This window comes from Trypanosoma conorhini, assembly GCF_003719485.1.
Source record: "Trypanosoma conorhini strain 025E chromosome Unknown Tco_14.4_contig_00031, whole genome shotgun sequence".
NCBI classification, from domain to species: Eukaryota; Euglenozoa; class Kinetoplastea; order Trypanosomatida; family Trypanosomatidae; genus Trypanosoma; species Trypanosoma conorhini.
Window position 1 is genome coordinate 43,880 of NW_021704118.1, and position 12,647 is coordinate 56,526.

At 56.3% G+C, this 12,647-nt stretch overlaps 2 protein-coding genes across 2 annotated transcripts, besides 5 other annotated features; both read left to right on the plus strand.

Moving 5' to 3' along the window:
- Nucleotides 1–167: 167 nt before the first annotated feature.
- Nucleotides 168–2,543, plus strand: Tco025E_01078 (uncharacterized protein; the record flags this gene model as incomplete). Its single annotated transcript, XM_029368016.1, has 1 exon — nucleotides 168–2,543. The coding sequence occupies one exon, from the start codon at nucleotides 168–170 to the stop codon at nucleotides 2,541–2,543; it is 2,376 nt and encodes a 791-aa protein (XP_029231886.1).
- Nucleotides 2,544–2,681: 138 nt separating this feature from the next.
- Nucleotides 2,682–2,711: a microsatellite.
- A 178-nt stretch (nucleotides 2,712–2,889) lies between these two features.
- On the plus strand, nucleotides 2,890–12,372 carry Tco025E_01079 (putative neurobeachin/beige protein; the record flags this gene model as incomplete). Its single annotated transcript, XM_029368017.1, has 1 exon — nucleotides 2,890–12,372. One exon carries the CDS (start codon nucleotides 2,890–2,892, stop codon nucleotides 12,370–12,372), a length of 9,483 nt encoding a protein of 3,160 aa, XP_029231887.1.
- A 26-nt stretch (nucleotides 12,373–12,398) lies between these two features.
- Nucleotides 12,399–12,427: a microsatellite.
- A 30-nt stretch (nucleotides 12,428–12,457) lies between these two features.
- Nucleotides 12,458–12,494: a microsatellite.
- Nucleotides 12,495–12,559: 65 nt separating this feature from the next.
- Nucleotides 12,560–12,587: a microsatellite.
- Nucleotides 12,588–12,591: 4 nt separating this feature from the next.
- Nucleotides 12,592–12,621: a microsatellite.
- Nucleotides 12,622–12,647: the final 26 nt, after the last annotated feature.

Below are 12,647 nucleotides of genomic sequence, written 5' to 3' on the forward strand. Positions count from 1 at the left end.
GAGAGAGAGAGAGAGGGGGGGGGGGTGAGTTGTCTCTCCTTTTTTTTTTTCTCTTCTTTGGTTGTTGTCGCTGAACGCTAGTCCGTGTCGTACGCGTTGGTTTCTCTCCTCCGCTCTGTGTTTATGGGCGCCCGTAGGTGATAGTTGGCCGACGCCCACCGGTAGTCATGCTCTCGGATGCGGAGTTCTCCCACCGCCTTGACGCTGCGTTAGCGCAGGTGACGAAGAGCTTCCAGCACGCCATCCCCTTTGGTGGGCGCATGGTGGAGCTCGGCGGGTCTCTTATGGATGCCTCCATGCGGCCCGGCGCCTCGATGCCTCGCGCTTCTTCGCTCCCTCGTGCAGGCGAGTTACTTGACACACAGAGGGACGCGGAGGCGCAAGCCACGGGGGAGGCGTTACGGGAAATCGCAAAGGCCGAGAGCGAGTCCCGCGTGGAGGGTCTGCAGCACTGGCTGGAACGGGCTTCCGAGGGGCGTCACATGGGCGAGTGGTGCCTGAGTGTGCTCAATAGCCTGTCGGGCTGCCTGGGGTCGATGCGAGACGTCACGGGGGCCGTGCAGGAGCAGAGCAACCTCCTGAGCAGCAACGCCTCCGCCCTCATGGTGCGGAAGACAAAACTGGAGCTGGTCCAGGAGGAGCTTGAGCGGATGATTGGGCATTTCACCCGCATCGATGTCCTGACGCGGGAAGCCGAAAGCCCCGCGCTCTCGGCGGCCTCCACACGCTACCCAGGCATGCTGCAGGAGATGGAGGAGGAGATGCAGTTTCTGTCCCGCAATCCCCAGTTCTTGTCCTCCAAAACGTACGCAACGCGGTTGGCTCTGGCGCAGCAGCGGGCATTTCAGTGTCTAAAATACGCCATCGTCGCATCCCTGCGGTCGGCACAAACTGCGACACTGGATGCCGAAGCCTACCGTGAGTCCTTTTATCTGCGACGGCGGAGGAGCTCCACTGACGCCGAAAATGCGGCGGGACCTGCAGCCACAACGACAAACACCACTACCAGCAGCATCACCGTCTCCGTCTCCTTGCCGCTTCCTGGCGTAAAAGATGACTCGGACGCTCAACGCGCCGTCGCAGAGGCGCTTAGACGCATCAACGCCTTTTTTTGCGAGAAACTCAGTGAAAAGGCCTCCCTTCGACGAATGATGGAGGCACGTGGGGGGGAAGGCGAGTCGACGGATGACATGAACGACAATGAGGTCCTTGACGCCTACCGTGACACGCGTGTATTAATTGTGGGGCCACTGCTACAAAACTGGCTGGAAGCATGGTGTGGCGTGGATGCGACGGTGCAGCCAATGCCAAAACTTGTGAAGCACCTGAGCTCCCTCATGAGGATTGCCTTGATGGGAGAGAAGGATGTCTTTGATGAGTTATGGCTTAGGGAAGACTTCAGCGCACGTGTTTTCCAGCAACTTGTTGCTGGTCTTTCAAGTGAGGTCTACCACGTCTTTCGCTCCCAGCTGTTGCAGGTGGATGAGCTGGAGGTGTTGGCGCAGACAATAGAGGCGCTTCAGTGGGAGACTACAAGGCCTGACGATGTTGCAGAGCTTAGCGGACTTCTCACTAAATTAATTCAGGACACACAGGAACGGTTGATATTTCGCACCAGTGTGTTTTTGCGTCAGTCGATCATGCGTGGAGGCCCCACCAAGGCGATGGTGCAGGAGTTTCAAAACGACGGCGTCACCTCGAGTGAGTCCTACATCCCGGCGCTTAGTAATTGTGTGGCGCTCCTGCGGATTCTTTACCCTTCCCTGGAGTTTTCCGTCTTCTCGGTGTTTGCGGAAGAGGCCATTCACTGCACGTTAACGCAAATGCATGAGCTGGCGCGGCTTATGAGTCAACAGCGCGGGGAGCACAGTGCCGCGAAAGGCCTTATGTGCCAACTGTGTCATCTGCTTCACCTTCGCGAGGAGCTCTCGCGTATTGACGAAAACATTACTGTCGTGGAGAAACGCATTGATCTTAGCAAAATTGCGCGGCGACGGCTTGAAATTGTGCAGTCCTCGCGAGAGTCGAAGAAGGATGTGGAGACGGAAATCAAGGTCTGCTGCGAGCGTCTGGTGCAGATGCTTTTCTCAGAGGTCTCCGCCCCGCTGTCGGGAGTTGCAAGGAAAAAAACGGAGGAAATTCAGGCCGCCGTTGCCGAAGCGGAGGAAAAATGGGTGACTCAGAAGGAATTGCTTTGCGCGTTCATCTCCAATGCGACAACGCGGGAGGTTATCCTGCGCCCCGTGAGGGCGAGGCTGGACGAGTTGCTGCGTGAAACGGACTCCATACAACAACAACAACAGCAACAGCAGCACCAGCAGCAGGCGGTGGTGGGGCCAAGGGGCGAAGGAGAGAATGGGGCGCTGCGAACCCCGTCTGCGCCGGTGGCAGCAGGCGGCACTCCCTCCGTGCCCGAGTCTGGGGGGCCAGCACCGGGAGGAGACGGAGGGGCTGCGGAGGTGTCGCAACAGGCGGTGGGGCAGCAATCCGCAGTGCCGGAAATGATTCGGTGCCCGCTGCAGGGAGACCCGAACTTGGTGTAGTGTGTGCGGTGGAGCTGCGGCAGATGCAGAAAAGGGGGAAGGAAAAAGGGGATGCGATGGCGTCCCCTGCGTGAGACCAGTGCCTGTATGGCTTCTGAAACTAGTAGGCGCTTTCGCAAAACACGTGCTCCTTTTCCCCTCTCTCTCTCACTCACTCACTCACTCACTTGCCAAGTCAACACTTGCGGAAGTGTGTATGTCGTTGTCGCGGCATTTTTAGGGAACCGTGGCGCAGAACCCCTCCCAGGCATTTTCAAGCAAAGGCCCAAATACAGACGGCGGGGAACAGCGCGGGGGCTTGAGCAAAGAGCGAGCTTGATCTGACGCGGGCGGGCCTCGGGAGTTAATGTTTAGGTTTTTTACGACCATCAAGAAGTTGGATGGCGGCCATGCTGACACCACGGAAAGGGTGGGCGAGAGAGATGAGGCGGCGGTTGCGGCGGAATTCACGAGGTTTCTTAGTCTGCCCTCAACAGAAGGGATTCGCTCCGAGATTGAAAGGCTGGATAGTCGCTGCGGGTCCTCCAGCTATGTGTATCCGTATTCCTCGGACACCGGCCTTGAAGCATCCGTCTTGGCGCTGCTTGACGGCGCGTCTCCGCAGCCAGCCTTACCCGCACGGCTACTGACGCTGCTGCTACAGCGCCTGGAGTACGCTTGCGCCCACGTTGAGGAAGAAGAAGTTGCCGACTTCCTCCAGGTCTCGCTGACCGCCCTACATGCGCTACTCCTGACCGATGAAGCAAGGTTCGGGCCAATGATGCTGGCGCTTGGCCTCGATGACCACTTGCTGCTTGTGCTACAATTTGTTCGAACGAATGTGATGAGTCGAATCTCCGCGTGGACCAAGACGACGACGGCGGCCGCGCCGACGCCTAGCACGGCTATCCCACCCGAGGACCTGAGCGAACCCCCCTACGACAGTGGGACACGCTATTTTCCAAATGCCACTTTGCAACCTCATCTCATGCGACGGGGTGCGATGCTGCGTATTCTTCGCGAAACGATGCGGCTGTTATTGGCACTCCACTTTACTCCCGCGCCCACGGCGGCCGGCGTCACAGGCATGTCGTCGCACAGTTTGTTTATGCGTGGGATGATCCGTTATCGGGCGGACAGCACCACCTTGCTGCCCTCGACGACGACGACGACGACGACGACGACGACGCAGCCGCTCGCCTCTCCCGCCACGGAGGCAGCAGTTGGAGCTGCCAGTGCTGCAGCCGCCCCCCTCGCGTGCAGCGAGGGAATGTTGACAGAGTGTGGGCATCTCTTTTTGTGCCTCTCAAAGGGTGCGCTGGACCTAAGTATGCCGGAAGAGGCGGCGGCGGCGACGGAGGAGGAGCGGGAAAAAGAGGCAGAAGAGGGTAACGTGGTTGCAGAGGTTGTCTGCTCGCTAGTCCTCCTTATGTCAAGGCTGTACCGGGAGCCAAGTGAGTGGGTAATGCACGTCACCCTTGCCGGTATTGGCGTCCAACTTGCCCGATTTATTGTGACAAAAGAGCGGGGGGAGTCGCTCGACCTGCTGCGGCAGTTGTCTTCCGGCTTGTTGCTGGCCGCGAAGCTGCTGAAGGAATCTCCGTTGCTCACCATCGAGGCGATGAGTTCGGTGTATTTTTTTGACAACTTGGCGGGCGCGTTGCAGCTGGTGGGGCGACAGTACGCAAGTGCCCGCACCGACGAGAGCTATCTGCGAGCGCGAGCGGACGCGCTGCAGCAGCTGCACTCCGTCACGGACTTGGAGGCCTTTCGCGTGCGCAAGCTCTCTGAAAAGGTGCTTCACCTGCCACGTCCACGTTTTGAGCGGCTGGCGGAGGATGCTACCGTGGACGAGTTTTTGCATTGCTATATTAGTTTGCTAGAGACTCAGCGTCTGGTGAGGACGACGGTGGAAGTGCGACGGGATCCGGCGCTGCTCCGCGTGTTCGCAGAGATTGAGCTGACACTAATCAAGGCGTTGTTGGATGCCCCCACTTCCCTCGCCCCAGAATCCTGCATGTACGAGGCATTGATGAAGTACACCATTGCCTCCCTTCCTTTACATGACCTGGGGGCAGTGGAGATGCAGCGTGTTACCCTCATACGCCCATTGATCAACGCTGGGCTCTACCGCATCTTGTTTCACGATCAGGCCTTTAGGGCGTTTCGAGACGATCCACGCCTGTACTACGCGGCGGTATTTCTGCTGCATTACATGCTTACGCACCGCCTCTCCTCGCTGGAGGACCACGTGGAGGAAGAGGTGGGCATCACACTTGATGCCTTCCTTAACACTGACGTGGAGGAAGCATCGCAGGAGGCACAGGAGAGGACATCACTCATGTGCGCGATTTTGATCTCCGCCGTGTACGGCCCCAATGCGGCCCATGTTTTGGAGGCCCTCATGCAACGAAACGCCATATCGATGTTTGCTGCGATTGCCAACAAAGCTAGTATCTCCAATATGCGCAAGCAGGAAGCGGGTGAGGTTGGCGACGGCGATGCTGCTGGTGCTGGTGGTAGTCTTGGGGAGTGGGTGACGTACCTTTTGACGCAGCTATTGCGTCAGCCCGAGGTGCAGCAGGGGGTGCTGCTCAATCAAGCCGAAATTGCTTTCTCGCTTCTTACCGTACGCGACATTCGAGGCAACGCGGAGCAGATGGTGGTGTCGCTGCTTTCGCATCGCTGCGTTGAAGCGGAGTATACGCAACGGATGACGCCGCTGGTAAAATGCACCTGGGAGTTGGTTCGTCAGTGTGTGAGAATCGAGACGGAGGGGTCGCCCGTCGCCGCACCCATCGAAGCCGATGACGAGGATCACCTTTTACTCTCCATATTGTACTGCATTCGTGCCTCACTCCAACTTCTTGCTGTGGATTTGCCGTGTTGGGGTTTCGTGCGACAACTGCAGAATGCCCTCTGCGGAAGCGTCATCAACACCCCGGATCCCTTTCTTTGCCTGCTGCATCGGGCAATTCTGCCCTGGCGCGGTGTGCGGGCGTCTCACGGTCTCTCGTGCATCCTGCAGACGATCGCCATGCTGGTGCAGGGAAATCCAGCCCTGCGTGCTCGTCTTTTTCAGACCATGGACGCAGAGCAACTGGTGACTTGTTTTCAAGACGCATGGTTTGCTTCGCGTGGGGGGTCGTGGCTGGACTTTGTTCGCCTCATTCTTCTGCTTGTGTACGAGGAGGTGGGCGACGCACAAGAGGGGGGTGCGCCGTCCACGTCGAAAAGGAAGTCCAGCACCACGGCTTTGTTGGCACAGCTCAAGGAAGACGCCGGCATACAAAATCCCGAGCTGTTGTCGCCTCTGTTGCGTATCTTTTCGAAGCTGAGTGAATTCAATAAGAGACATCGAGACGCACTGGAGTACCTGCTGGCCCGTCTCTTGCGGACCTTGAAGGCCTCGCTGGTCTCCTTGTGGATGCTGGCCAATGCGGGCGTGTTTGAGGTTTTGACGGCGCTGATTCCTGTTGTCACCGGCACCGCTCTGCTTGAGATGGTGCTGTCGCTGATTATGAATATCGCCAGCCACCACATCAGCGTCCGTGAAACAAAGCAGTTTTTGATTGGTATTGCCCATACAGAGAGCGAGGAGGAGCGGCGGAGGATGGTTCCCATCGTCACGGAGGTGCTCAATGCCGCCTCCTACATGTTTTTAAAGCAGCAGACGGAGCGACAGAACTACATTGCCTTCCGCGAGTGCAGCGGACCGACGGGGGTGAAAGCCATATTGGCAGAGTTCCCACAGGACGGATACACCGTGTGTATGTGGGTGCGTATGGAACGGCGCGCGGACTGGCGTATGCCGCAGTGTATCTTTTCCTTGCAAAATATTGAGAAACGGACCGTGTTGGAACTCGTCGCCACTTTGCATGGAGTCTCGGTCGTATTTCAGAATGCACAAAAGAAAACCTTGGAGCTCGACCTGAACTGCAGCATCCCACCACAGACCTGGACACACTTGGCGGTCGTGCATCGACAGGCCGCATTCCCTTTTAGTGGGAGCGAATTTTTATGCTTTCTCAATGGAGTGGAAGTTGCCGCGGTTTCCCGGGTTCACTACCCCCCACTCTCCCTTGGCTTCTTCTACATTGGAACACGGGGCGAAGACGTGCTACAGCGCTCTTCTAGAAGCTCCTTCACTGGGCAAATGACTGCGGTCTACTTTCTCCTGCGTCCACTGCCGCTGAAGGAGGTCGTGGAGTTTTTCATGGGAGACACGGGTGTGACAAGCGTGAAGCAGTACGCCTCGCAAATTGCCGTGTATATTGATCCCCGCTTTGGCGAACGTGGTCAGGTTCACAATTTGGCGACGCTGATGCGTAGTCGCGCGTCCGAGCTGCCGTTGATCACCTACGAAGGCACCATCGCGTGCAGCACAAACAGTATCATTGACTCCCTCTGTGTGCTTGGTGCACTACATACGGTTGTGGTGCCGCTGCTGGTGCTACTTGTGAATCCGCAACTTCCGTTTCAGTGCCGTGTGCCGCCGGCAAAGCGGAAGCCCGTGCCGGAGGCCACTCGCAAGGCGGTGGATGATCTCTTGAAACTTGTGGAGTCACTTCTGCTTAGCAACATTGTCCGCGCCGACGTGTTGGAGGTGGGCCTTTTCCCTATCATTGCCCATGTTCTGCAACAGTTTGTTGACTACCACTGCCCCAACCTCGCCCAGCGACTGGGCAACATGTGCAACGCCCTCCTATCAAATGTTGCTATTTTTGACGCGGCGTACGCCTCACTTTTTCTTTCGGGGGACCTCTTGCAGGCGTGCTCCGAGGCGACGCAGTTGACGCTGATCAAAACACAACTTGCCATGTGCAGCATAAACAGTGAACTGCGCCAACGTGTGCATGCGCTGGAGTTGCCCAGCTTTGTCGTGAGCGAGATGATTCACGTGTACAACACTCTCTCCGGGCATCACGTAGCCATGCGAAACGAACTCTTTGCTCTCTTGGAAGTTACTGTGGTGGACCCGCTGACAATGAATGACGCGGATGCCCTTCTGCGTCTAATAACTGCAGCTGTAAAACAAGGTGAATCGGCAATATTATTTGGAATTCTTGAGCGGTCTCGCATTTTAATTGCCACACGTAACCCCCTTCTTGCTGCCTTTATGGGCAAGAAGAACTTTGCCGCAATCCTTATCTCGCTTCTAACGGATTCTTGTGCGCCAGTTCAGACTGAGGCACTGCTGCTCTTTTGCCTGCTTGTGAGTCGCTCGCGGCGGACGCAGGAGTTGCTGAATCCCACCCTACTATCTCCACGCGAGGCTGTCCGCGTCACCAGCGGGATTTCGCTCTCATGGCTCAGGGAAGCACTTCACGCCGTGCCTGTGGGTGTGGAGTTGTACACCACACTGCGTGCTGCCCTCACTGGCCGGTTTGATGCACCTATAAAGGATTGTCTAGAGTTGAGGCGAGAGGACAAGCTTCTCTTTGCCCCCGCCCTCACACCACTGCTGCAGATAGTGAAACGGTCTCAGGAGACGGCGTTGAAGCAACGGGCTATGTCCGATGTTGCCGCGTTGTTGCAGCAGGATCCCTCGGCGTGGAAAAGCCTCGTGTCGGTGTCAGGCTGGTATGCGAGCCTTGTGGACTCGTACCTTTCGGAGGATGTTGCCCAGGATGAGCAGACGCGTGAGGAATCGCCACTTTTGGCGTCAACGAAGGCGATATTCGTCAAGGTGATTTTTAACGCGCTTCTGCATGAGGCGTACGGAGCCTCCGAACTGGAACTTTTCGTGGCGTATCTCGTGCAGCAGCGTGCTCATGTCCTACTGAACGCAGTCTTGTTGGGGGTAGTAAAGGAGTATAGTGCATTGCTTTCCACGCGTTATCATAGTTTTGGTGCGGCGCACCTCGGCCTCGGCAACCAACAGGCAGCCACGAACTTCACAACGTTTCTATTTGCGATTGAGGATGTGATGTTTTACTCAGCCACTACCTACCAAACGTACGGGGTGGCGCGGCCGGTGGAGTCGATCTGGAAGCGAGGATACACAGAGGAAGAAGAGCTTGTGCTTAACCCAGTGAAGTGCCATGCACACGACTCTCAGCAACAGCCTCAAGCGGAGGCAGAAGAAGAGGCGGGAGCAGGCGAAATGTCAGAGGGTCGTTCGTTTGCTGGTGGTGAGACTCTGCAGCTTCGCATTCATCCCGATGGCGTTTGGCTGCATGCGGCTCTTGCTGTAAGCACCATGTATCTTATTACGTCACGTGATGCAGTGCTTCATTCAGGTGGGACAAACAATGGCAGCACCTTGGATTTCTCTCTGCGTGGACGTCGGTTTCGTAAAGGAGGGTTTTTGCGCTTTTTTGTGCGCCTTTTTCGTGTCACGTGCAACTTTACCTTGCGTGATGGGGGGCAGGTGGAAGGCATTTTGTTGGTGGCAGAGCGCTGGGTACGCGCGGTGGAGAAGGAGCAGAGCTCCTTCCTGCTGCTTCGTCGCCAGGTGACGGAGCAGCGGGAGCACTCGTCGCTCTCCGGTTCCATGATCATGGTTGCCAGCCTGCACGACCTCCTCGCTCGGCGTTTGCGCTTCTCTGTAGAGGGCGCCTCCACTTTGTTTGAGGACTTGAACCATGAAATCCTGGATCGTATCAAGTGTCTGTGCATTCTGTACAGAAAGACTCTTTTTCAGATGCAGATATTTCAAACAGAGCGTCCCTCGGATGAAAGTGCGCCGCAGACTCGCATGGATACACTTGCCTGGTTGTGTTCCAGGCGACGGGAGGGGTCCATTGTGGAGTTTGTGGAGGTGGCGTCGCGACAGGACTATGATGTTTTTCTGCGTCAGTGCACCCTCATCCTGGAGCGGGACCGGCTGACCGAAAAGCTCATGGCGCGCCTTATTGAGGAGGAGCACGGCAAGGTCATGGGACGGCTGCACAGGATTATCACGGAACTCAGTGTGGCCCGTAAGCAGATGCTTGATGCACTGGAGCAATATATGCAGGAAGCATCCACGGAAACCGAAGGGGCAGGGACGCTGACAGAAAGATTTGCCCCACAAACGGCGCGTACGCTTGCCATGGTGGTGTTCAACGCCATCTGGGCGCGTTTTCTGGAGCGGTGCAAGGGCACCATCTGGGATTTTGACCCGGCCGGACAACACAGCACCAAATACGTCCGTCTGTCGGAAGTGGAGCAGCAGCAGCTTGTTCGTCGCAAATTTGTGTTTGACGCCAATGGCACGGACCACGCGAATATCTCAACCATGGGATCTTCCCCTCCGGTTGTACAAGAGACGGGAGAGGGGCAAACGTGTCCTCGCGGCGGAAAGCGCACGTGGGTAACCACAGAACGTTCGGAGAATGACGAAGAAGAGACGAAGGAAGGGGAGGAGGAGGACGAGGAGGAGGAGCTGGAGGAGGTTGCGGTGCTCCCCCTGGCAACGGAGGAGCAGCCAACAGTACACTTCTCCATGGCATGTGAGGTTCCATACATGATGCACTGCTGGAGTGCGACCATTATGATACGAGAAAGTGATCTTTGCATCTTTTTTGACGATGAGAACAAGGCGTATAATCAGCGAATCGCTCAAGAGGCCGAGTCCTTGCTGCTAAAGCCAGGCAGTATCATTTATCCCTCGGGTCATGTGAGAATGCTGGCGCCAGGTCGCCGGTTTCGAATGCAGCGCAGTGCGGTTGAAATATGGTTCCTTGATGGGAGGAGTGTGTTGATAAACTTCACCACCATTCCAGACATGCGCGCCGCTGTGAGCAACATAAGTACCGCGGCAGAGAGACATAAAGTGCCCTATTTACCCTTGTGCATTTTCCATCTGAATCCCAAGAAGGACCCACGGCTCTGGCGATGCATGGGACAGTGGCGTGAGCGAGAAATATCCAATTTTGACTACTTGCTATGGTTAAATTTCTTCGGTGGTCGCACCCTTAACGACCTCACTCAGTACCCGATCTTTCCATGGGTTATTGCTGACTACACCAGTGACGAATTAGATCTAGAGAGCAGTTCCACGTTCCGTGATCTTACGCTCCCTGTAGGCGTATGTGGAGGTCCACAGTCACGCACACGTGTGGAGATGCGGTACGAGTTAACTAAACAACTTGGGGATGCTCCGGCGCACTACTTCACACACTATAGTTCCTCTGCCGTAGTGCTTTATTACCTGATTCGTATGGAGCCCTTTACCACTTTGCAGGTTATCTTGCAAGGTGGCCACTTTGATCATGCGGATCGCATGTTTCATTCGATAGCTGCTTGCTGGCATGGGGTGACGACGAATTCACAGGATGTGCGAGAAGTTATTCCGGAGCTTTTTTATATGCCAGAAATTTGTATGAACACCAATCGTGTCCGGTTTGGTTGTAAACAAGGCGGAGAAGCGATGGATGCACTTGAATTACCACCATGGTCTCATGGGGACCCCTACGAGTTTATTTACCGAATGCGAGAGGCTTTGGAAAGCGACTATGTCTCCTCAATGCTGCATCACTGGGTTGATTTGATTTTTGGCTACAAGCAGCGGGGCAAGGAGGCGATTGCCGCACTCAACTTGTTTAACTGGCACTCGTATGAGGAGCTGGATAAGAGCCGTGGGGATGACGTGGATCGTCAACTGCTTATTGACTCCCTGGACAACATTGGGCAAACCCCCATTCAACTCTTCACGCAGCCTCACGTTGCGCGACGTCCCCGCGATGTGCTAGATCCAGTACGTTGTTCCTTGAGTGTGAAGACGGCTGATGTTTGGCGCTTGTGTCCCTGCGTGGCGCGCGTGGCGCTAATCGCATCCGATCGTGTTCTTGTCGTGGGTGGAAGTGGGACCGCTCTACTTTTTCACCTTCTCTTGTCTCCGCCCGCGGAACGGGCGAAGCGCACCTCAGCCGCGGGTTCTCTTGCGGTGGCAGCGGCGGCGTTAGGGGACGTCGCCGTCGTCATTTCCACCGGGGGTGGGTCTTCTCGACCCAGCTCGAGTGCGGACGTTTTGCTGGAGCTTAAGCGTCGTACTGCGCCTCTTCCCACCGGCGTGGTGCCAAACACTAGCAAAAGGGTCGGTGGTCCGTGTGAGACGGAAAATGTGGCGGTGCTTTCCTTCGATGGCGAGGCATTTGTGGCATTTGGTGGCCTCTTCGACAACACCTTTGTGATCCGCCCCCTGGACTCCCCCTCCGTCTTTGCGGAGGAGCGCTTAAGCGCGCATCGTGGTCGTGTCATTCGCATCGCGGCGAGCATCGACAGTCGCTACATCGTGAGCGGCGCGGAGGACACCACCTTCATTGTGTGGAGCTGCCACTTGCAGCAGGGACGTGGCAGGCTGCGCGTGGAGCTGCTCTTCACGGTGTACGGGCACGAAGACAATCCAACCGCCGTGGACCTCAGTCCCGCGCTTGACCTCGTCGCCACCGCCAGCAGGGACGGTGTGCTTATGCTCCACAGTCTTGCGAGCAGCCGACTCGAGCGCAGTCTGCGGCACCCGAAGAAGTTTGCCATTGACCGCGTGCTCATTCAATCGACGTGTTACCTGCCAAACATTTTATACGTCTCTGCGGTGGATCACGTTATACATCAGATTAGCATCAACGGTGTGGCGCTGCGGTCAGTGACCGCGCCGGGGCGTATTACGAGCTGGTGCACCACACCAAAGCAGCATATTCTTGTGACGACTGTGCCGTTTACAAATTCGAACGCATCCGAGGAATCGGGCGCGATGGTGCACTTCCTCCATGGCTTTTACCTCGCCTTGTTGAAATCTGTGCCGTGCCCGTCGAGAAGTTCCTGTAGCACACTGACGTGCTGCACGGTTCATCCCTCCAACTCGCAGGTGATTGTGTGCGGTTCCTCTGAGGGGTTCTTGTGTCTTTTGTGTCTTGAGCCGTGAGCGCACCTGCGGCCTGACGAAGGGCGGAGGAAAGAGGAGAGAGAGAGAGAGAGAGCACCCTACATACACTTTAAACACATTTTGCATACACTTACATACCTCATATACATATATATATATATGCGACTCCACCAACACGAAAACGGCAATAGCAACAGGTTGCATTTGCATTTGCATTTCGTCTGAAGTGTTGTGTGTGTGTGTGTGTGTGTGTGGAGCGAGAGAGAGAGAGAGAGAGAGAGAGTAGAGGAGGCGCGACCGACCCCACCCCACCA